Here is a 23,614-nt window from a genome sequence, read left to right as displayed (position 1 = left end):
GTGCCTAACCATTGTTATTGTAGATTCAACAGCCCAGTAAAAGGGTGGTGAGTTGGTTTGTGGATAAAGCCACTGGTGAGGAAGTGGGGGCACTGGGTTCCTAAGCCCGCCCTCCTGCCAGCTGTGATACCTACCCAAGAGCAGCCGATTGGAAGCAACTGCGCAGGTGTGAGGATTCTGTCTTCATTGGACCGTGGGAAATGAAAAGCAGAAACACTGTAGTCGGTTCACGTTAACACTACCTATCAAATTCAGGAACTCTAGTTTAGAGATTGTCTATCTTACTATACTTTTTAGAAAAGATAAAATGTCATTTCTTTTGTGAAATAATGTTGAGATCAGGTAGTTATTTTTAATGACCTTACCTAGCAAAATGTTAGCAATCTTGCATCCATTTCTCAAAAGCTGGCAATGTTGCTTCCATTTCTCTGAAGTTTTATGCTTTTAGTGTTCACTTCAGGTAAATTTGAGTTCTCAGAAAATACTCATTCCGTCAGGTGTTTTTTGAACACTCATTATGTTTGAGATGGTGCCCCGGCCTCTGGGGTGGGCCTGCAGATGGGGTGGACATAGACTTGGCAGCTGGACAGGCTCATTCGTGGCTGCAGCCCCAGGGAGAGCCCACGAGTACAGGACAGAGGAGTGGGATGACGTCTGGGGAGGCTGGAGCCCCGAGTGGTGAGGAGGGCTCGGACAGACCTCAAGAGAGCAGAGTAGTCGGGGCTCACGGGGCTGCGTCCTGCCTGTGAAGGAGAGCACGGAGGAGCGGTGAGCTGGCCGTCACGCTCAGTGCAGGCCAGAGAGCGCGCGCACTGTCTTCTGGGGACAGAGGGAAGGGCTGGAGGAGGCGGCGAAGCACCTGGGCGGTTCCCTGCAGGCCTTGAGGCACCTTCGGTGATTTGGAGGCGGAGGTTGACAAGATGAGGGCTGTCCTTTGAGAGGACTGGCCTGGTCTCTGTGTGGGAGAGGCCAGGCTAGCTCAGGACCTCAGATCTGAACATCCGAGGGAAGGTGTGGGACCAGAAATGGGATCACAGGTGGCCACGTGAGCAGCTGAAGCAGCGTAGAGCTTAGAAAATCTCATTATGGTTTTGAGTTTAAAAAAAACCTTGGCCTGTCCCCTTTCCTTCACAGTGTTCAAATGTAGTGGTGGTAATTGTTTTAAAAAGAAAGAAAAAAAGATTTTTTCCTCCCCTTTACCCTGCACAGTTGGGATTTACAGCAAGGGCAGTGAGAGTGCCTGGTTCAGGAGTGTCTCCGAGTGTCTTTGTGTGCTCTCATCATTATAACCGGCTAAACCTAGGAGACCTTCACAGACTTCTAGAGTCTTCCCTTTCCTCCTTTCCCTTTGTCTCCAGGAGAGGAGCTGCAACGTGGATAGTGGGAGCGGGTATGGGTATGGAGGGTCGGGAGCCTGCCCCGGGCTTGGGTCTTCCTCAGTGTGGCCATGTGGTCAGGTGGCTGTGGTTCTGCTGCACCTTCGAGCCTGTCATCTTCCTCCTGAATGTACCCCGAGACCACAGAGGCGGAAATAACCATCAGCAGGCGAGCAGGCTGACGGTGTCGGGGCTCCTTCAGAGATGAGGGGATCTGGTTGGTTAGCAAAAGAAGAAACCAGGAGAGCATTGCTTTAATTACCAGACTCATTGCTGGAAGACAAGCAGTTGCCTGCTGGAGAGAGATCGCTGAGAGCAGCTACCCGCTGTGCTCAGTGGATGGTCTGACCCCATGCCCGGCTCTCACCTCAGCTGTTCTGTCGTCAGGTCCAGTCCTGGGGTCCTCAAGGAGCAAGAGAAGAGTGACCTGCATGGGAGTCTGTGCAGGAAGTTCTACTGACTTGTTTCACTACCCTCAGATCAATCCGTCATTTTTGCCAAGAAACAGTGCAGCTGTAATTCACAGGCAGAGGTGGCCGTGGAAATCAAAGGGGTTAGGGCAGCTCTTCCCAGAGGACGCGCCCCAGGCAGGCTCCCTGGCCCCGGCTCCAGCGGCCTCCCTGTCGCTTCCTGGGGCCCTGGGCTGGGGACCGAAGCATAGAAGCAGCTCTGCGCTGTGTGTGTCTCCTTTTGCTCCTGTCCCCCCTGGGGTTGGGGCCTTGTTTCATCACCACTCACTGCTTCCTGGACCTTCTCCTCACAAAAACACACCTTTTTTTTTTTTTTAAATCCCTTTAAGCTTTATATCTCTCTGTTTCTGTCCAGAAAGTAAGTGGTGAGTTTCTTCACCCTTTTTACCTGGACCACCAAAGAACGAGCCAGACCATGACTGAAGGGCATTTTCCAAACAGAAATTTTAGCAAAGTAACCCCGCCCGCTCTGCTTCTCACTGTCCGTTGACATGTTGACTTGAGGCCTTCTGTACCGATCACTTATCTGCACTCTCTCTGTGTACTCAAGTTAAAATACTTACTTAGCATCCGAACGGTTACTTCTAAATATTTACTGTCTGACCCCTGCAGTGGGGTGTGTCCGTGGCATGTGAAGGTCACTTGCCATTTCATGGCCCCTGTCCCACCACGCCGACTGTGGGCCTGGAGGGCCTCTAAAATGGTCTCAGAAAAAGGTTGTATTTTAATACCCTTCTCACGAGCAGCTTCCAGGCCTGCCTCCCCACCCCATCTCTTCTGCTCCCCCCGCCCCGCCCCATTTCTTAGTAGGCAGTGTTAAAACTTCAGTAAAGAGGAAATTCCTTTCTGCTCACAGCAGAAGGGCATTTGTGGGTGGCTCTACTGGGCACCCAAAATCACTGCAGATGGTGATTGCAGCCATGAAATTAAAAGACGCTTACTCCTTTGAAGGAAAGTTATGACCAACCTAGATAGCATATTCAAAAGCAGAGACATCACTTTGCCAACAAAGGACCGTCTAGTCAAGGCTATGGTTTTTCCAGTGGTCATGTATGGATGTGAGAGTTGAACTGTGAAGAAAGCTGAGTGCTGAAGAATTGATGCTTTTGAACTGCGGTATTGGAGAAGACTCTTGAGAGTCCCTTGGACTGCAAGGAGATCCAACCAGTCCACTGTAAAGGAGATCAGTCCTGGGTGTTCATTGGAAGGACTGATGCTGAGGCTGAAACTCCAATACTTTGGCCACCTCATGCGAAGAGTTGACTCATTGGAAAAGACCCTGATGCTGGGAGGGATTAGGGGCAGGAAGAGAAGGGGACGACAGAGGATGAGATGGCTGAATGGCATCACCGACTCAATGCACATGAGTTTGAGCGAACTCTGGGAGTTGGTGATGGACAGGGAGGCCTGGCGTGCTGCAATTCATGGGGTCGCAGAGTCAGACACAACTGAGCGACTGAACTGACTACTGGGCACCTTCTAGGGCTGGTACTGGGTTCTCGGTAGTGTGCAGGGACCTGGGTTAGATTACTTCTTGTCTCCTGCACCTGCCCTGCCCCTCCGTGCATGTACAGAAAGGAGGACACTGGTTTTCCAAGGCCCTCCTTAACACAGCATAACAGAAGACCAGTGGTCAGCATTGTTTCTTTCTGCTGGTTCACGGAACCATGCTGTGAGAGTGGAAGAGAAAGGAACACTGTCTACCCTGAGCTGAGTCCAGGGTGTGCTGTATGTCCAGGGTTATTTATAAAAGACTGAGGCCTTCCTTGGCTTGTAAAGAGAGAACCTGATTGCAGATGGCAACCCTGGATTCTGAGCCAGGGTGCCTGGACCTCTTCTCCTACCACCTTGGGGTGTTGAGACTGTGGATGGTTGTAGCAGTAATAATTTTGTTATAATCACAACAAATTGGACTCAATCTGGGGTGTGGTCTTAAGCTTCAGTAATGGGGTGAAAAATAGATGACTGCCTTTTTCAGCCTGCGCACCGGCCTCCCAGAGGGCCTGTGTCTGAGGAGTTAGTGCCGGGCTGAGGGGGGAGAGACCCCGGGGCTGGGGAGTGTGCTCCTTGATGGTCTTGGAGACAAATATCCCCCCTGAGAAGGAACCTCTGATACTGGCAGTGTCTGCAGCACCTTCCTCTTAAGCATTCTGTCTGTACTTCTGCTTCCCCAAGGTCCCTTACAGAGAATACACGTAGCTCATCTTACTTTAGAAAAGAGATTATCCTTTTATTGTGCAGGACAGGTTACAGGCTCTCCTGTCTTAGCAGTGCGATGGCTGAATGAGGGAAAGGAAATAGCAGCTGGGTTCACGGGCGGTATTTCAGCTTACCAACCGCCTGCAGGTAAACTGACCTGGTCAGATGGTCTCCAGCAGAAGGATTGTCAGCTCCCACTCCAGCCCATGGCCCACATCCAGTGGCATCCATTTGGGCCCTGGAACAGGTCTCCTGGCTCGTTGTCCCCCCACCACCCACCCATCCTCGGATAAAGCATTGCTTCCCTGAAGTGGGTTCATACCCGAGAAGCTCCCTGTGAGAGGTGAGCAGACAGATGCCACTGAGCAACCCCAGCCCTGCACTTTAGCTGGTTGCCCAGGGCAACGCAGGAAGGGGAGCCTGCCCTGATGGTTTTTTGCTCAGATGGGTAGGGAGAGCACAGAAGTGGAGCCATGGTTCCTGCTCATGATTCCTAGTGGCCGAGCCTGGGTTATGGGCACGCCTGTGGCTGAGCCTCTGTCTGCCCAACTCTTTTTGTGTCTTGGTTTCTCTCTCTCCCCCAGGCCCCTGATCCACCCAGACAGAGTGCTGCCCTGAGCAGCTTATTTCTTCCCTTCTCTTCTGTGCCTGGCACTCCCCCACCCCCTGTTTTTCTTTTGGTGGAAAGTCAGAAAGACCTAATACAGCTAGTTTTCTAACCCCCAGAGAAGAGCTGCTGTATGGGAACCTGGCTCAGGGAGGAAAGTGAGTCCTTAATCTAGGGCCACATGTCTCATTGCCATTGGCTTTCTGCATCTGACCTGTAGGATACCCCCCACCCCACCCCTGCAGCAACAGAAAAGGCAGGGGAGTTGGAGAGGGCGAGAGAATCTGCTAAAAATATAGCCCTGGGCCATGAACACTCCTCCCGGAAGAGCTGCAGCCGTGACGGAACCCCTGAAGATGACTTCACCCCTTCTGCTTCTTTGCCCAGGCACTAAACTGCTGCCCCAAGATGAGAGGCATGTTGACTGTGAGGCCTTGTTGTGAGATGAGCTGAGAGCACTGGGGACAAAATGATCATTACGGGCCATTCATGTCGACAACATTTGTGCCTCTGTGTTTGCTTGCAAGCACAAGCAGGAGCTAATTTGCAAGGCTGCCTTTGTGGAGCTGCCTTTTGATCAATGATTGCCTGTGTTAATGTTTCAGTAAGCTATTGATTTCTGCAGCAGCTTTTGTTCCCTGAATTTATGTGCAGTGGGTCTCCACAGCACACGCTATGCATGTTTGATTAAAGTTCAATTGACTTCATTCCTGGGGAGGCCTCGAGCTGCTTCACTCCCTGTTTGTAGAACCAGAGCTTTCCCCGGCATGCTCTTTTGTTTGTGCTCAAGACCTAGCCACCCATGCAGTCACCAGTATGCTGCTTCTAATCCTCCTAGATTTGCTCCATTCCAATGTTTAATCCCTTCCTAGACATTACAGTGGATGAGAGGCAGCTAATAAAACCTGGTCTGGAATTTTTTTTTTTTCCCCAGTCAACTTGCTGATGTATTACTGGTGTGTATACCATATGGATCATAAAAATGCACTCAGAGGGCACAGGTCCAGTGAGTTTTGACAACTGTGCACGTCCATGTAATAACACCACAGTCAATTTGTAGGACAGCCTCATCACCCAGAAGGTCTCCTCAGGTCCTCTTACAGGCAGTCGCCCACACCTCACGCACCAGACAGCAGACAGCCACTCATCCTGCCTGGGCCCTTCCGTGTGGGCTGCTGCCATTCAACATGATGTCTGAGATGCGCCTGCTTGTCGTAGCTGTCAGTTGTTTTTACCTTTTTACCGCCAAGTAGTATTCTCCTGAGTGGGTGTACCAGAATATGTTTGTCCGTTCTCCCATTAAGGCGCTGTTGGGGGCTTTGAAGAGTGAAGTTTTTATGAATGTTTGTGTAAAGTCTTTGTGTACACACATATTTGTATTCCTTTGGGGTAAACACCTAGGAGTGAAATTAGTTGCTAGGCCGTGTGGTCCATGTTCAGCTTTCCGTATGTTGTGTGTTAGTCGCTCAGTCGTGTCCGACTCTTTGTGACCCCATGGACTAGCCCGCCAGGCTCCTCTGTCCATGGGATTCTCCATGCAAGAGTACTGGAGTGGGTTGCCATGCCTTTCTCCAGGGGATCTTCCTGACCCACGGATTGACCCTAGGTCTCTCGCATTGCAGGCAGATTCTTTGCTGGCTGAGTCACCACGGAAGCCCATTTGGCTTTCTCAGAACTGCCAAAAGAGTTCTGCAGAGTGATTTGGCCGTTTTACATGTCCACAGTGGCATATGAGAGTTCCTGTCACTCCCCTGTGTTCCCTGCATTTGGAAACTGATATTGTTTCATTTTACCACCGCAGTCCATTTTGATCTTTGATACTCAGGATGGCATCTGTCCTGGGCTCCTTGTTTAAGAGCTATTACTTGAGGTTGACATAAGTTGACACTTAGTTTAATGTTAGGTATGTGTGTCCTGATCTTTCTCACGTACTCGAGGAGGACCAGTGCAGGCTTCAGGTTGTAAACCTGGGCTTTTCCTGAGTCTTTTCTGTCTGGCATCCGACGTTGGGCCTGAACTCTGGCTTCTGTTTGAATCTGCAGGTTATACCATTTCTTACTACCATTTGAAACTCTTTCATGTTTGAGGAACAGAAATGATCCCTTATATCCGTGAATTGCAGACCAGGACTGCCCAGAACCGTCAGGGTGGCTTGTTCACAGCCTGCAGGTCAGACCGAGGTGTGGCAGAGACGAGGTGGTCTTGCCTCCCCTCCAGGTTTCTCTCCCATTTTTATTTCATTTCGCCTCTTGTAGCTTGCCATTTCCCCTCACATCTCAGCCCTGTCCCTGGGCCCCTGAAACAACTTCCACTGAAGGTAGAGGTGAGAGGAACAGGAACCTTTGGGTTTCTCATTCTTCTTTCCAGCCCTGGGACTGGGCTGTGATTTACTGCACCAGCTGCCCTTCTGAACTGACAGGCACCTACAGCTCTGACAGTGTTTGAAGGGTGACGGTGACCTGCCTTGGCTTCTTGTCTGTTTCCTCACAGGAAAACCGGAACCAGGTCACTGGTGTCAGCACAGATCTCTTAATCACAGTGGATTTATGGGTTTGTGCCCTCCAGTGAGCCAACAGCAAAAGACCAGTATAGATAAATGACTGGCTAAGTCAGGAAGGTAGGAAGTAAGAGGCAGGAGCTAGGAGGTGTCTCGGCTCGGGACCTCAGAGGCTCAGGACGCTCCCTTCGCTATGGGGCATTGGAGGCTGTGTTTGTAGACTAACTTCTACTAACATGTAGAAGGCAAACAAGAAAGAAATTCAAGGGCAATTACTACATTGTCCTGTGTTGTTCAGGTACCCGTGTGGAACTGGAAAGAGGATGGGGAGTGGCTTACTTGCTCCTGGGGGTGTTTTCAGAGAAACCGCGTGTGACTGGGCCTCCATTGGTCACGGATGTGTCACGTGGTACCTGCATTGCTTCCTCTCTTTCAGTCTCCTCAGCATGGGTCCTTCCAGCTAGATCTCAGGTCACTGGTGGACAGTCTTTGCTTCTCCTTTTTGGCTCCTGCATTCACAAAGTGGAGAGCCTTCTATGAGGCAGAGTGGGCTTTGGCCAAGTAGCTCCAATCCTCAGGTATAGGGACCCTCCCACATTCAGGAACACACCCCAAGATATGGTACTGACTTTCCAGAGTAGTGATGTAATTAGAGAAGATCAATGTGATCGAGGCTCTCTGTTTTAACTATTTTTAAATTCTAAGTAGAGACACTTTTTCTTAAAGACCCTCAAGATACTGGTCTTTTGTCAGCCAACTGCCATTGCTGCCCCCAACCCCCGTGTGTATGTATATGTGCGTGCACACGTGTGTGTATGAGTATGTGTACGCATGTGTATTCTGTACATGAGTGTAGGTGTGTACATATTGCGTGTACGTGCATGTGTATACGTGTGTGTGAACATATGGTTGAGCCCCTTGAGGCTGGGAGGGCCACAGGTGCCCTTTATTAAAAAGTTGCATTTGGACTCATTTCGGCTGGCTTTGTTCTTAAAAGCTGTCTTGGCTCCATTTCTTCGGGGCCTTCCATGAAAAGAGGAGCTCCTTTGGCCTTACACACCGACCTTGTGACGTGTGGTGTCTCCTCTCTACCCAGCACCACCGTGTGCCGCATCCACTCTCAGTCTTTTTGCCAGGCCTCAGCTTCGCCATCAGCACCCTGTACTGGCTCGTTCGAGGTGGGCATCGGGCCTAGCCGGGGGGCTGTATAGCACTTTTCCTGGGCTTGGGCTCTGTTCTTTCCAACGTCCCTCCTGGCCCCAGTTCTGCCACCTCAGTTGTTTGCTTCAACTGGAATGATCTCCCTGGCTGGGCATGTCCATGTTTCCCCATGTGGATTCACTGACTTGCTGTGCAGAGATGTTCCCTGTGTGCACTTGTGCATACACACACCTGGAGGACAGGAGTTCTCCTTTCTGTTGATGATTTATTGATGCACTTCCAGTGCTTAGAACTGCTCATAGTAGGCACCCAGCAGATACTTGTTGAGTGAATAAATGTTCTTGATGTCTAGAAGTTATGCTCTGACGGGCTGGCAGACAGGCCCCACTGGCCCATTGCACAGGCAGCTCCATGGGTGTGTCTCAAGTGAGCCCAGGCTCCAGGGCAGCTGTGATAAAGCCAGCCTCTGCTCCAAGGCTGTGCATCTGCCTCATAGCCAACCCTTCTCTCCTGCAGGGAGAACTGATCACCTTCTATTATTACTGGAAGAAAACCCCGGAAGCAGCCAGCTCCCGGGCCCACCGCAGGCACCGCAGGCAGGCCGTGTTCCGGAGGATCAAGACCCGCACTGCGTCCACGCCAGTCAACACGCCCTCCAGACCCCCGTCCAGTGAATTCTGTAAGTGGGGGCTTTGCACATGCCGCAAGCTCCCATGTCCCAGCTCTGGGTGGACCTGCTCTCACAGCCGTCCTTGGCAGACCTCATGTTGTGGCCGGGGTGGGGTGGGGTGGGCCGGGGGCAGTGGTATATGTGCGTGCATGTGTGTGTGTTGCAAAGCCTGATCTAAGAGTTTTACAAACTACTTGTGCATATAGACTTTTCTGAAACTTAATATTATCTGTAAGTCCTGGCCTTGACCTTGGCCTGAGGTGGTTTTTAACTTTGGAGGATAATCTCCCTTAGCAGACAGTGTACTGCACTTGTGGTCACAATACAATCAGTTTAACATTTTCTTCTTCCTCCTACTTTTCTGAAATCCTCCTCTTGGTCCCATGTGATCTGCAGTCTGACAGTGAAGCCCACACATTCTTAACCTTTGAAAACTAGATTCATGGCTTGTGATCCTGTCTTGGCCCAGGGCACTCAGCCTGAGGGTCACAAACGGGAAACAGTAGGCCTGGAGGGGGCTGAGTCTTGATGTAGAGGAAGCCCCTCAGAAAGTCAGGAAGGGCATCATGGATGCACTCGCCCTGTTCAGATCCACCATCTGTGGGCATCAGTGCCAGCTTCTCCAGGATTGAGGTGTGACAGCAGACCACCAGAATGACGGAGCAGATTGTTGGGTACCATCCCTCATACACGAGTTCTTCATTCTGATGACTGGCCCTGAGAAATTCAGAATGGTCCTTTGTGAACACTGCCCCAGCCACCCTGCTGGGCCGCTCTGACTGTTGGCCCAGAGCCTGGGGCAGGTCAGAGGTAACAGGGGGTCCAGTCTTGGCCCAGCATGATGGTGTCTCCCCCACCCCTTTATGTGCCCATCATGCCCAGTGGACCTGAGTTCAGCCAGTGAGGATGACTTCGACAGCGAGGACAGTGAGCAGGAGCTGAAGGGCTACGCCTGCCGCCACTGCTTCACCACCAGTAAGTGGGGCCGGTGGGAGGGGCCCTTTGCTGGAGCAGCCAGGCTCAGGCACTTCCTGGTTCTGAACGTCTGGGGAATCAAATTGGAGACTTGACATCTGCATTGTCTTCAGGGTTACTTAGAAAGTGGAAGACTCTCCTGTTGGCAGTCAGGCTGGAGCACTGACCAGGGGCTGGGACAGACTTGCTCAGGGTCACGGCAGAGGCGCCTGTGTTTCTGGGGAGCCTGCTGCCAGCTCTTCCTGCCAGTTCATCCTGAGATGAGGTGGGGTGGTAGACAGTCCTGAGATCCTCTCCTTCCAGGAAGAAGCAGGGCTGTAGCAGCCAAGCTGTTGAGTGACAGGTGTCGGCTGAGGCCAGGGCCACGTGGTCCTCGTGGTACCAGGGTCAGCCGAACCCACTGAAGGGCCTTCTTGCTTGGATGTCTGTACCCTGAGACGTTGGTGTCTGAGGTTGGCAGCCACACCACCTCCCCTCCCTCCTGCAGCCTCCAAGGACTGGCACCACGGGGGCCGGGAGAACATCCTGCTGTGCACCGACTGCCGCATCCACTTCAAGAAGTACGGCGAGTTGCCCCCCATCGAGAAGCCCGTGGACCCCCCACCCTTTATGTTCAAGCCCGTCAAAGAGGAAGATGATGGGCTCAGCGGGAAGCATAGCATGAGGACGCGGCGGAGTCGTGGCTCGGTGAGTCCCTGGCCAGGCAGCCTGCGCGCGTCTCCCACCAGGAGGAGGCTGGGAGTGTTTCATTTCAGGCAGAGAAACAGACCCTGGGGGGGACATGCCTGGCCTGTGGGGGAGAGCCCTTGGTTCTCCCCTTTCTTGCATCTCCTCAGGGAGCTGGTGGACCAGCATGAATCACTGTACCCCTATCCCTTCTGAGCCCCATGGCCTTGCAGAAATGTCCTCAAGGCCTAGGGGTTTTAGGAGCTGAGCTGCATTATTTGACAGCTCATCTCATTGGGTCACTTCCCATCCTATCACGTGATATTGGCCAGTATGCATGTGTGTTTGGTGGGAGGGACAGGCAGTTCCATGGGGCAGACAGAAGAGGGGGAGTGACTTAAAGCTGACCTCAGCTGTAACATCACTCGGCCAACCTCTGCCCCTCAGACAGCCCTGCCCACTTCCAGCTTGTGTCATTCAGGACAGTCCCTGGAGGAGATGAGAGCTTCGAGTTTAAGCTGAGAATCGCTCTTTTCCATGTAAACTCACCCATTCACCCCCTCTTTGCTTCACTCCATGTTGACTCCTGTGCAGTGAGGGACAGCCAGGGGTGCCTATGGTTTGCTAGGGACTGGGATTTGACCTACTCTGGAGGCTCCTGCCTGGGAACTGGGCCCAGGGGGCCCATGTGGAGACTGGGGTTGAGTCTCACCAGCCTCCGGTTGGGGTGGGCAGATGTCTACACTGCGCAGTGGTCGGAAGAAGCAGCCAGCCAGCCCTGATGGTCGTGCCTCGCCCATCAATGAAGACATCCGCTCCAGCGGCCGGAACTCTCCCAGCGCGGCGAGCACCTCCAGCAATGACAGTAAAGCAGAGACAGTGAAGAAGTCAGCCAAGGTGAGCTGCCAGGAGGGCAGGTGGTAGGGGCTGCTAGAGTCTGCACTCAGCTCCCCCAAGTCTCTCAATCATTTATGGAACCTTGTGGGCACCAGCAAGGCCTCACCTGGGGTTGCGGACTGGGGCTTGGAAAAAGGGGTCCACGTAATTCCCAGCACAGACCTATGGGGGCCACCTCTTCCTGTCCCCAGATACTTGTTCCTTCCTGGCCCCACTGGCCCCTTCCAGAGCTTTCTTGTTTCTGGGGGTGGAGCATGGTGTAGGGGGAGTCCAGGTGTCAGCAAGTGGTTGTCATTTCCTGAGGCTGCTGGGCCATCCTCCCTTGGCCTGAGGCCTCTCGTGGGCTTTCCCGCTGCAGAAGGTGAAGGAGGAAGCCACATCCCCTCTTAAGAGCACCAAGCGCCAGCGGGAGAAGGGGACCTCGGATACAGAAGAGGCCGACAGGACCAGCTCCAAGAAGACAAAAACCCAGGTGAGGCTTGAGGCTGAACCACATTGACTGCCCCCAGCAGCTCCTGTCCCTTGAGAAGCCCCCTGGGCAGTCGCCGTGTCCTGCCTCCCAGGGAGGGGCCTAGAGCACCTCTAAGACTGGCCAAGTCAGGGCAGGAACTGTGGGCCTTGCTTGCTTCCTCCTCAGCCAGACCTCGCTATGTGGTGGGGCAGGGGGTGTCCGGCTCCCCTAGACCTTCCACCTTCCTTCTCTGGCCCCAGGAGATCAGCCGGCCCAACTCGCCATCCGAAGGCGAGGGGGAGAGCTCGGACAGCCGCAGCGTCAACGATGAGGGCAGCAGTGACCCCAAAGACATTGACCAGGACAATCGCAGCACATCTCCCAGCATCCCCAGCCCCCAGGACAACGAGAGTGACTCGGACTCCTCGGCCCAGCAGACGACGCAGCCCTCTGCCCCGCAGGCTCCTGGAGGGGCTGCCCCAGCCCCCTCCTCTGCCCTGCCAGGGACTGCCCAGCTGCCCACCCCGGGGCCCACGGCCGCCCCCGCTGCCCCCTCACAGGGTTCCCCCTCGGCCTCCCAGCCTCCCACCCAGCCACAGGCCCCCTCAGCTGCTGCTCCCCATGCCCACATCCAGCAGGCGCCCGCTCTCCACCCACAGCGGCTGGCCTCACCGCACCCCCCGCTGCAGCCACTGACGGGCCCGGCCAGCCAGACCACCGGCCCACCCCACACCCAGCCCCCTCTGCATAGTCAGGGCCCACCTGGCCCTCATGGCCTCCAGGCTGGGTCCCTACTGCAGCACCCAGGGCCCCCACAGCCCTTTGGCCTCCCTCCCCAGGTGTCCCAGGCAGCAGCCCACCCTCACACCTCCCTGCAGCCCCCTGCCCCTCAGTCGGCCTTGCAGCCTCAGCAGCCCCCCCGGGAGCAGCCCCTGCCCCCAGCACCCCTGGCCATGCCCCACATCAAGCCCCCGCCCACCACGCCCATCCCCCAGCTGCCGGCGCCCCAGGCCCACAAACACCCTCCTCACCTCTCGGGGCCCTCTCCTTTCTCCATGAATGCCAACCTCCCACCCCCTCCTGCTCTGAAGCCCCTGAGCTCCCTGTCCACTCACCACCCACCCTCAGCCCACCCCCCGCCCCTGCAACTCATGCCACAGAGCCAGCCACTGCCCTCATCCCCTGCACAGCCCCCTGTGCTGACTCAGAGCCAGGGCCTGCCCCCTGCCGCCACCTCCCACCCTGCCACAGGCCTCCACCAGGTGCCCCCTCAGCCCCCTTTTGCCCAACACCCCTTTGTCCCTGGGGGGCCCCCTTCCATCACCCCTCCGACTTGCCCCTCCACCTCTACTCCTCCGGCGGGACCCGGCCCCTCGGCCCAGCCACCCTGCTCTGGTGCCGTTTCTTCGGGAGGCAGCGTACCTGGGGGGGCACCCTGCCCACTCCCCACCGTCCAGATCAAGGAAGAGGCTCTGGACGATGCTGAGGAGCCCGAGAGCCCCCCTCCCCCGCCTCGGAGCCCATCCCCTGAGCCCACTGTGGTGGACACCCCCAGCCACGCCAGCCAGTCTGCCAGGTAGAGGTCCCGGGAACCCAGGCGTGTCCAGGGCAGGGGTAGCTGGGGCCTCGGCTGGGACCCAGCGTGAAACCGGGACTTTTGTAGGTTCTACAAACACCTGGACCGGGGTTACAACTCGTGTGCACGGACCGACCTGTACTTCATGCCTCTGGCGGGATCCAAACTGGCCAAGAAGAGAGAGGAGGCCATCGAGAAGGCCAAACGAGAGGCCGAGCAGAAGGCACGAGAGGAGCGGGAGCGAGAGAAGGAGAAGGAGAAGGAGCGAGAACGCGAGCGGGAACGGGAGCGCGAGGCTGAGCGAGCGGCCGTGAGTCGGGAGGGCAGCCTGCTCTGCAGGCGTCAAGGGCTGGTCCCCGCGCCTGCCTTGAGTGGGCCACCCCTCGCTGTCTCTCAGCACCCACCTGCCTTACTTCTGTTTCCACGATATGCCGACCCCTCTGGGTCCCGGTCCCCCGTCACGGCAGGTCTGGACCAGGGGTGGGGTGGGGGCCCAGTCAGTTGGGCCAGGGGCCAGGCATCTGCCCCTCACGGCCTCTTTACTCTTGCAGAAGGCGTCCAGCTCAGCACATGAAGGCCGCCTCAGCGACCCCCAACTTGGCGGTCCCGGCCACATGCGGCCATCCTTCGAGCCCCCGCCCACCACCATCGCGGCTGTGCCCCCCTACATTGGGCCCGACACGCCGGCCCTCCGGACTCTGAGCGAGTACGCCCGGCCCCACGTCATGTCACCCACCAACCGCAACCACCCCTTCTACGTCCCCCTCAACCCGACCGACCCGCTGCTGGCCTACCACATGCCCGGCCTCTACAACGTCGACCCCACCATCCGTGAGCGGGAGCTGCGGGAACGCGAGATCCGAGAGCGGGAGCTCCGGGAGCGGGAGCTGAGGGAGCGGATGAAGCCGGGCTTCGAGGTGAAGCCCCCGGAGCTGGACCCCCTGCACCCGGCTGCCAACCCCATGGAGCACTTCGCCCGGCATGGTGCCCTCACCATCCCTCCTGCCGCCGGCCCCCACCCTTTTGCGTCTTTCCATCCCGGCCTGAACCCCCTGGAGAGGGAGAGACTGGCCCTGGCCGGGCCCCAGCTGCGGCCAGAGATGAGCTACCCTGACAGACTGGCGGCCGAGCGCATCCACGCCGAGCGCATGGCCTCTCTGACCAGCGACCCCCTGGCCCGGCTGCAGATGTTCAACGTGACCCCGCACCACCACCAGCACTCCCACATCCACTCACACCTGCACCTCCACCAGCAGGACCCCCTCCACCAAGGTGGGCGCCCACCGTGGGTCTGCGGGGGTGGGGAGGTGCTGTCAGGACCAGAGCTTGCAGCTCCTGGCATGTGTGGGGATACCCAGCGTGCCCCCTGGCTCCAGAGTTACCTGGGGCCCTCTGCCGACTCCTGATGAAGCTTGGGTTCTCAGTCCTGTGCCTGCAGTGGGGCCGGGATGGAGGAGGCAGCCTGTGCTCGCTGGGGCTGCTTGGGAGCAAGAGACAGGGCTGGAGGAGCAGGGCAGAGCCTTTGGGGCCACAGGGAGGCAACTAGGACACTGGGGAAGCTGGGGGTTGTCATCAGTGAGAGCTTTTCTGCTCCCCCTCGGGGAACAGGGCTTGGGCTTCTGCCAGCTTTGAGCTGGCTCACCTGGCCAGGACTGCCCAGTCTTGTCCACTCCAGGAGCAAGAGCTCTGGAAGGCCCACTGGTCGGCAGCCAGGGGTGCAGGCTGGTCTGAGGCCGACACCGGCACAATTGGTGTCCCACTGGGCGGCTCTGCAGACTGGCCAGACAGGGTGGGAGGGAGGTCAGGGCCTGCTGTGGGGGCCCCTGGGCCCCTTCTGGGCGGGGAGGGAGACAACAGACAGGGTGGGCCCCAGAGGGAAAGAGGGCAACCTCCAGTGTCCTACACATGTTCCCAGCACCAGGAACATTTGTGGTTAAGCCCTGGGGTTAGCAGCAGGTGGGCCCCAGTCCCACGAGAGGACAGGCAAGTGTTCTTAGCATGTCCGTTCACCTGACGAATGTTTACTGAGCGCCCGCCATGTGCCTGACACCGCCGTAAAGGCTGGTGACACCCCGTCCACGTTCGCCTTCCAAATCTGGGGCAGTCGATAAATGTGTCTGAGTTTGTGAGGAGCAGTTAGTGTTCTGGAGGAAGACTGAGCAGAGAGCTGGGAGGTGTTGGAGCCGGGGAAGGAGCGTACTCAGGCCTAGAGAGTGTGGGTGCAGAGGCCCCAGGGCCAGAGAGGGTGACTCCAGGGAATAGACAGGCGACGTGCTGAGAGGGTCACTTGGAGAGGCCAGGGCTTTCTGAGCCCCATCAGGCAGCACCTGCTTTGCTTTGGGTCCTGTGGGTGAAGAGCCAGAGAGGCAGCTTGGGGCAGTGGATCTCACAGGCCCAGGACGGGACTGGGGCAGTTGACTCCGGGGCACTGCAGATCCAGGATCCTTGCCAAAATGAGATTGGGGCTGCTGAGGAGACTGGGGAAGAAAGACGTAGTCCACTCTTCACTCTGTCACTTCCTGGAGCTCCGTGCAGGTGGGGATGTCAGGAAGGGTGACAGCCACTCTGGGTTAGCAGGTCAGGGTTATTGATGGCCTGGTGACCAGAAGCCAGCTGTGGAGAGGAGGAAGTCGCTGTGAATACAACCGAGGAGGGCGAGCGGCTCCCGAGCCCTGTGCTTCTGCCCCTTTTTCTAGGTTCAGCAGGCCCCGTTCACCCGCTGGTCGACCCCCTGACCGCTGGCCCTCACCTGGCGCGCTTTCCCTATCCTCCTGGCACCCTCCCCAACCCTCTGCTTGGACAGCCCCCCCATGAGCACGAGATGCTCCGTCACCCGGTGTTTGGTAAGAAGACGCCTGAGGAAGGAGGGGGCCAGGGAGGGCTAGGTCAGGGGTCTGGTCTGATGTCCCGTTCATGCATTTACTGTGTTAAGCACAGGCCTCTCCTGTGTGGGGGGGAAATACCTGGGAGCTGAGGGTGAGGCTGAAAACGCACAACAGGAACCTAGAGGGAGCAGGAGGGCTGAGGGCAGGCCTCCGACGACCAGGCAGTAGGCTGAGGAGGAGGGGCCCCAAGGGAGTAGTGGGGTGCGCAGGAACCCCACTTCTTTCTCCCCAAAGGCTCTGCTCTGCTGGTCCCTGCCCAGTAGGTGACCTCTTGATCCTCCCCTCGGGAGGCTCTCTCCTGACCTGACCTTCTTGGCAGCCTCATCCTGGCCACTGCCTTGGCCTTGCTATAGCAGAGGCTGTTTGGTGTTTGGCAGGCACCCCCTACCCCCGAGACCTGCCTGGGGCCATCCCACCCCCCATGTCGGCGGCCCACCAGCTGCAGGCCATGCACGCCCAGTCGGCTGAGCTGCAGAGACTGGCCATGGAGCAGCAGTGGCTGCACGGACACCCCCACATGCATGGTGGCCACCTGCCCAGTCAGGAGGATTATTACAGGTGAGGCGGGGAGGGGCTGAGGGGGAAGCCAGGCCCCCTCCGCCTGTGGGTCCCCAACCCCGCCCCAGCCCAGCTGCACTCACCCTGCTCTCCACCCCATATCAACAAGTGCCAGGCTGTTTCCCTGCCAGTCAGGGGACTCCTGAGGGTCTTGGCAGTGGGGGTGGAGGGTGCGGGGTGGGGAGGGGGTCAGCAGTGTGGCGGCTACTCGGGCGTCCAGACCCTCCAGCTGCAGGCCTGTCCAGGCCTGATACCTATGACTTTTCCTTTTTTTTTTTTTTTTCCCTTCTCTTTTTCTAGTCGACTGAAGAAAGAAGGTGACAAGCAGTTATAAGTTATTTATTTGTTAATGTTGGCTGTGGAAACCCCAATTCTTGGGGGAGAGAAACAGGACTTTTTACATACAATAGGAGCTCTAAAAGCAAAAAGAATATCTTCTAAAGATTTCTTTATATATTTAAAAACCCCACAACTAAAAATGTATCAGCATACATAGTGTTCGTTTGTAGAGAGGATTCCTTGAGACTGGTTTGGGTCTCCCTGCATGACAGTCCCCCAGAAACTTAGTGAGTCCTGGACTGGACTGAACACACAGAAAGTGCCCCTGCAGTCTTGGGGTTTGGCTTTAGCTTTCTTTTCCTTCCTTGATTTTTCTCAGTAGGTGCTAGATCCCAGTTCACACCCTTCAGTGCGTGCAGACACACTCAGTTGCGTGTGTCCCAGAACCCACACGGTCTGCAGCATCTGAGTTTGGAATCCAAGAGCTATAATTTTTAAAAAATCTTTTATTTTAATACATTGTAGGAGATCTTCATAATTTGAGGAGGTTCTGTGCATGGCTTTTTACGTCTGTAAATAAATAATTTTAGAACAGCCTTTTTTTTCCTTCCACGAACTACTATTCTGATCTATTTTTTCCAGCCATGTCACTAATTGTGAATTCCTACCAGCTATTGACAGAATACAGAGTTGATTTTTTAATAAAAAGTTATATATAATTATCCCTTTAATTAAAGGGAAACAGATGGGCGTTACTAGTTACAAAGGGGCAGAGGAGGCTAGGGGCTAGGTTTGGGAGCAGCCAGGGGTTTGCAGGGACAACATTACAAGCCGTTTCTTTGTGTTGCTGCTTTGGTTCTCGCTCCTGTCTGTTCCCGGCTCCTGCTTTGCCAGCGATGCAGACCACGGTGAGCTCAGCTGACTCGCTGTGCACCGGGAGCGCCAGGAGTTGAGTGTCTCCCGTTCCGTCTCTGCGGGCGCAAAAGCACATGTTCCTGTGTGTCTGCTTGTAGATTTCCTCGTAGATTTCTGTACACGCGCATTTGATTGGTCTGGATGAACTGCTTCCCCCTCCCACCAATATTTGGACTATTTCATAAACATCCTAGAAAATTGAAGAAAACAATTCTCACTAAGCACGTGTGCTTGCCAAAGGATCTGTCAGAAGCCTGCTTTCTGGTGTGTGTGGTCATTTCGGATTTCCTTGTGGGGAGGCCAGGCCGTCTTTGCCCTGTTTAGAGGCTGCTTTGGGGTCAGGGCCTCCGGGAGGTGTCCCAGCTGTGGGTGGCAGTCCTGTGTTGCATCCTTGTATCACCACACTTGGTGTCCCGCTCTGCCTTACAGAAGCAGGACAGGGGTCTCGGACATAGAGTGGGAAGCAGGCTCCATGTGGGGGCCCCTCCGAGGGGACAGGAAGCCCCGAGCCTGCCTCTGCTCTCCAAGGTGCCCACGTGATGCCCTTTCTCCAGAACAGAGGTTGAGGACACTGGGGCACCGTTAAGCACCTGTTGATGAAACTTTCTGCCTCTCTCAGACCGTTGAGGGCCTTTTCTGCCATGATGTGCAGGGGTCCCAGCCAAGAGTGAAAGGAGAGCAGGAGTCCCACCTCTGGGGTCAGCGGACGAGAGGCTGGCACTTTGACCTAGAAATCAGTAGGTATTAGCTCAGATTCAGGTTCTGGATTCAGACCTGTGGTGAGGGCATTTCCAGTGTCTATTAAACCATGTTCGGTTTCATTTGGGACAGATAAGGGGTTGTTTGGTCTGTTGAAAATGTTTGTAGTAGTAGATTTTTTTCTTTGGTTTTTCTCTCATTCCATTTCTGCCTTAACCTTAGCTCCTTGAGGGGATGCAGGCTCAGATGGAAACTTTGTCATCACTTTCATGGCTGATTGCCCAGGAGCAGTCATGTTGCCAAGGCTAGCAACGTGCTATGGTGGCGGGCTCAGTGCTTCAGGCTCCATGCCTCTGAGCCAGGCCCCTTCCTGCTGCTTCCGGCTCCAGCATGGACACCCCCGCCTGCCCACCCTTCTTCTTCTCCCTTTTGGTAGACCATGATGCCTACTGTTTACTTACACCTTCTTGATCTTCTCTCTCTATCGTCCATTTTTCCAAAGAAGAGAGAGTGAAGTACTTGGGAGTCTATATTTGAAAACCGTCTGAAGGCATTTTCTCATTTGGTTTTGGTTTTCTCCTCACGTCCCCAGGTGAAGCACTGAGATTCTTCCATTTAAAAACCCACAGCTTGAAACCCTCACTGGTCAACTCCAGTGTGTGTAGGAGGCCCCAGACCTTCGCGGTGTCTTTGAAGCCCAACCCCCTGGTTTCCGTTTGGGTTTCCTGCCTTGGGTGGGAGTTGAGTTTTGCGTTTCCGTGTTTCACGTGTATCTTGTTCACTGTCGTCGAGGTCGAGCTTCACTGCGGCAGCAGCAGAGCAGAGTGTACATTCTGATTTGCTACGTTTATATATATCTTGAAGCTAAATGTATATATGAGTAGTTTGCCATGAGATAACACAGTGTAAACAGTAGACACCCAGAAATTGTGACTTCTGTGTTCTCTCCATTTGAGTATTTTGTAATTTTTTTGAAATATTTGTGGACATAAATAAAAACAAGCTACACTACAGTGGCTGCTGTATCATTTCTGGGATGGGCAGGGGGTTGGCAGTTGTCCTGCCCTGGGGCTCCCAGGGTGGGGAGGGGGCAGAGGGGTGGTTGGGTTCTCGGTGTTGCCAGCACACTGGCTTACTTTCTGGGACAAAGGGTCTCCAGTGGGCACACTGCCCTTGGGGGAGGCTTCAACCTGCTGATGGGACACTCGGGACCTTCAGTGACTCCCCAGGCAGAACAGGCCCTGTGTTGGGGGTGAAAGGTGATGGACTTGGAACCACTATACTGTCTCTTAGCTCCTCCCCCTGCCTTTCACCCCACACCTCTAATTTGTGGGCACCTTGATAACTCAGTTGGGAAAGAATCCACCTACAATGCAGGAGACCCTGGCTCTCCTGGGTTGGGAAGATCTGCTGGAGAAGGGATAGGCTACCCACTCCAGGATTCTTGGGCTTCCCTTGTGACTCAGCTGGTAAAGAATCCACCTGCAATGCAGGAGACCTGGGTTTGATCCCTGGGTTGGGAAGATCCCCTGGAGAAGGGAAAGGCTACCCACTCCAGTATTCTGGTCTGGAGAATTCCACAGACCGTATATATCTGAGCCACCAGCCAGCACAGTTGCTTCCGACTCTGGCCGCTCCTCCTGTCTTGTCCCCTCTCCATCTGTACCCCCGACACCTGCCGGTGCCCCCATCCCACCTTCAACTGCTGCAGGTGCCCTCCAGGTTGACAGTGCCTCCAGGACCTGATGGGGGATCTTAGCCTCCTGCTGCCGACAACGCTCCAGGTGGCCTGCAGAGAGTATGTGTGGCCTCCAGGGGGCAGCAGTCACCAGGGTGGGTTCAGCCTGTGGTTTTTCAGAGACCAGAGTGTGGTTTCCTGAAGTTTCAAGACTGTCTCTGGAAACTACACTCACCTTATCTGGGATCTGGTCGCAATGATGAGCAAGAGCAACCTGGAGCGCTTCTCGTTAGTAAATTGCCCTCAAGCAGGATCGCTGGTGTCTCAGATGGTAAAAATTCTGCAGTGTGGGAGACCTGGGTTTGATCCCTGGGTTGGGAAGATCCTCTGGAGAAGGGAATCAACTCACTCAAGTATTCTTGCCTGAAGAATTCCATGGACAGAGGAGCCTGGCGGACTATAGCCTATGGGGTTGCCGAGAGTCGACTGAACGACTAACACAACCACTCACGACTGTGGTTCTGGGTTGTGGATGAGAAGATGGGGTGGGCGGAGTGGGGAGTAGGTGGAATCTGGGTGCTGTCTTTGCCAGTTTCTCATCTAGATGGTGCTTTTCATGAAGCTGAAGTGTTTAGTAGTCACAGATTTATGAAGTGGAAGTTTCAGGAAGGTTGAAATGATAAGACGTCTGTGAATGGAGATACAGATTGATGCCGCAGAAAAGACCCTCATCAGAGCTGCGCAGGCTGTAACAGTTTGCCAGGTGTGGATGCCGATGGCCAGTGTCCCCATCTGGCCATGTACCTGTCCTGAGGCAGAGGGTCCTGCAACAGACGAGCCTGCTGGATTTGTGAGCCTGAGAGGAAGGGTCTCACGTCTCACAACTGTGTCCCCAGCCAGGGTCTCCACTCTGTGGCTGCCCAGACCAACTGGCCCCAGGTGTTCTTCCTGCTCTTCAACCCTATGGGCAGCCCCTCGACCTGGGTGTGGTGGCTCAGCAGCCCCTCTGGTTCCCCACAGCTAGGAAAGTGGCTCTTGGCAGGGCCAGATGCATGGCTGCCACGTAGATACAGGTCCAGAGTAAGTTCATGTGTACGGGGCACATTATTTAGGCATCACCTGGATTTACATAAATCAGAGCTACTTACCTGCAGGACCAGGAGGTACAGCAAAGAGATTGGCTGCGACCTCCCAGGCAGACATCGAATTCCAGGGCTGGAAGCACAGCTGTGCAGTGGTGGCTAGGAACAGCCGCTGAGTGTCAGGGACCCGCATCCCAGCTGGGAGCCCTTTGACAACCTCAGGCCTTGCAGTCCCTGCTCTGCCCACACGGGGAGACCCAGGGTGGTGTGAGGGCACCAGCAGAGGCCCCTGTTCCCACCGTCAGCCTCTCCTGGCTGACCCAGTTGTTGCAGGTGTGTTCCTGGACTCAGAGCTATGGGACCAAAACAGGACCGGTTACCCAGAAGCCTGGATCAAGCTGATGGGCTCTGAGACCAGTGCACCATCTGCCCTGCACTGGAGCCCTGAGCAGGTCCTCCCACAGATCTGTGGGGCACCCTGAGGAACCGGGGCCCTTGGCCTCCCTGCCCCCTCCCAGGGAGGGACAGCCAGATGAGCCTGTGGGGAGGCAGCCAGCGAATGTGGCCGCCCAGTTGGGCTCTGAGGCTGCAGGAGCCAGTGAGCCGTCTCTGGGGTCCTGCAGTTCAGGCTTGGGTCTGGCAGGGCTGCAGTTGCCATTGTGGATGGAGCAGTGCAGGCTTTCCCCTGGGACTCGCCTGCCCTCATTGAGGGCTCAGAATCCTAGGGGTCCTTTTTTTCCCTGAGTCATTGCTCGGTTCCAGTTGCCCCAGCAAGCTTCCCTTCCTGTGTAACTGTTTCCTCTTGGCCTATCTGAGTCCCCTGCAACCCCCTGACTCAACCCTGTGCGTGCACAGGCATCCCACTTCCCCCTACCCAGATGCCTCGTTCCTGGACCAGATTTCAGCAGAGGGAGGTGCTGGCTTTTTTCATCCTGTTTGCTGGATGGACAAACAGGCCCCGCAGAGAAGTTTCCTTGATGCACCGGCCAAATGTGCTGCTGAACTGTGGGCACAGATGAGCAGCTGGAAGGGACTTCAGCCCCATCTGGGAGCTGAACCCACTGTTACCCCTGCCCCAGCTGTGCCTGCTCCGGGATCTCTCAGCCTCTCCAGCTCCAGTCCTGGTTTACATAATTCACTGAGAAGGGGGCATCTGCTTTACAACAGGGGTCTCCGGTGAACCCCTCCAGTGTGGACAGCCAGTGTGGGGAATGAGATTAAAAACGGCACTTTGAGGCACTTCTTAGCAGCCCCTTTTGGCCCAGGGGTGATCCCTGAGGCTGGCAGACTGTTTACCGGCTGGTTTCTTCTGGGTGCACCCGACCACTGCTTGTCACTCCCACACTGCCTCCGCTCTTGTTCGCTGCACAGCCTCTGCTGCAGGCCCTAACTCCAAGTAGATATGAAACTCGGTCTTCATTGCCATACCTGGTCCTGCCACCAGGTGGCAGTGCCTCCAAAGCCCAGGCACTGTCACACCAGCCCCGCACCCCCCACCCTACTGGCCCTAACTGATCAGAGCAACATGATGGGCACAGCTGCCCATAGACCAGACTCTCCTCAGAGGCTGCCAAGGGGCCAGGACCCCTGCTGCTTGTTTGGGACTTGTGGTCGGTGTGTCCCGTGTGTCCCCCACACCATGTGCTGAGGGTGCAAGTAGCCTGGCCCCAGTGCAACAGGTATAACGGTGACTGGCCACGTTCCTCCCTACTTGGTGTGCACAGCACAGGGAGAAGGGTCTGCCCAGGTGCACCAGGAAGGGGCTCAGCCAGTTAGTGGTGTCCACTGATGGAAGGATGGCGAGAAGCCCCATGGCAAAGGACCTCGACACCTGCAAGAAGCTGGTCCATTCAAGTCCATAAGCAGGCACTGGTGGGCGGGTCAAGTCTGAGGGCAGGATGAGCGTTCAGTGGGGGCATCGGCTCCTGGAGGTTCCCACCTTATCAAACACACCAACCCCATTCTCTCCAGCA

General features: G+C 55.6%; 1 protein-coding gene across 14 annotated transcripts in view; it reads left to right on the top strand.

Moving 5' to 3' along the window:
- Positions 1 to 19,894, top strand: part of RERE (arginine-glutamic acid dipeptide repeats) — a 416,989-nt gene extending 397,095 nt beyond the window's left edge. For 10 of the 14 annotated variants that reach the window (XM_040263345.1, XM_040263341.1, XM_040263346.1 and 7 more), the window contains 11 exons: positions 8,827 to 8,989; positions 9,863 to 9,955; positions 10,443 to 10,642; positions 11,357 to 11,518; positions 11,877 to 11,990; positions 12,230 to 13,545; positions 13,633 to 13,855; positions 14,097 to 14,817; positions 16,242 to 16,388; positions 16,808 to 16,988; positions 17,289 to 19,894. In XM_040263345.1, coding sequence (XP_040119279.1) covers positions 8,827 to 8,989; positions 9,863 to 9,955; positions 10,443 to 10,642; positions 11,357 to 11,518; positions 11,877 to 11,990; positions 12,230 to 13,545; positions 13,633 to 13,855; positions 14,097 to 14,817; positions 16,242 to 16,388; positions 16,808 to 16,988; positions 17,289 to 17,322 — 3,354 coding nt within the window. In that variant the 3' untranslated portion in view covers positions 17,323 to 19,894. Of the gene's footprint in view, positions 1 to 8,826; positions 9,956 to 10,442; positions 10,643 to 11,356; positions 11,519 to 11,876; positions 11,991 to 12,229; positions 13,546 to 13,632; positions 13,856 to 14,096; positions 14,818 to 16,241; positions 16,389 to 16,807; positions 16,989 to 17,288 lie in introns of all 14 variants that reach the window. The other 4 variants (XM_040263349.1, XM_040263350.1, XM_040263352.1 and 1 more) reach the window with 1 other exon arrangement.
- The last annotated feature ends 3,720 nt before the right edge of the window (positions 19,895 to 23,614 follow it).

Source organism: Oryx dammah, unplaced genomic scaffold (genome assembly GCF_014754425.2).
Source record: "Oryx dammah isolate SB20612 unplaced genomic scaffold, SCBI_Odam_1.1 HiC_scaffold_21, whole genome shotgun sequence".
Taxonomy (NCBI): domain Eukaryota; kingdom Metazoa; phylum Chordata; class Mammalia; order Artiodactyla; family Bovidae; genus Oryx; species Oryx dammah.
Note: the sequence above shows the minus strand (reverse complement) of the source record. Positions and strands in the feature narration are given on the sequence as shown.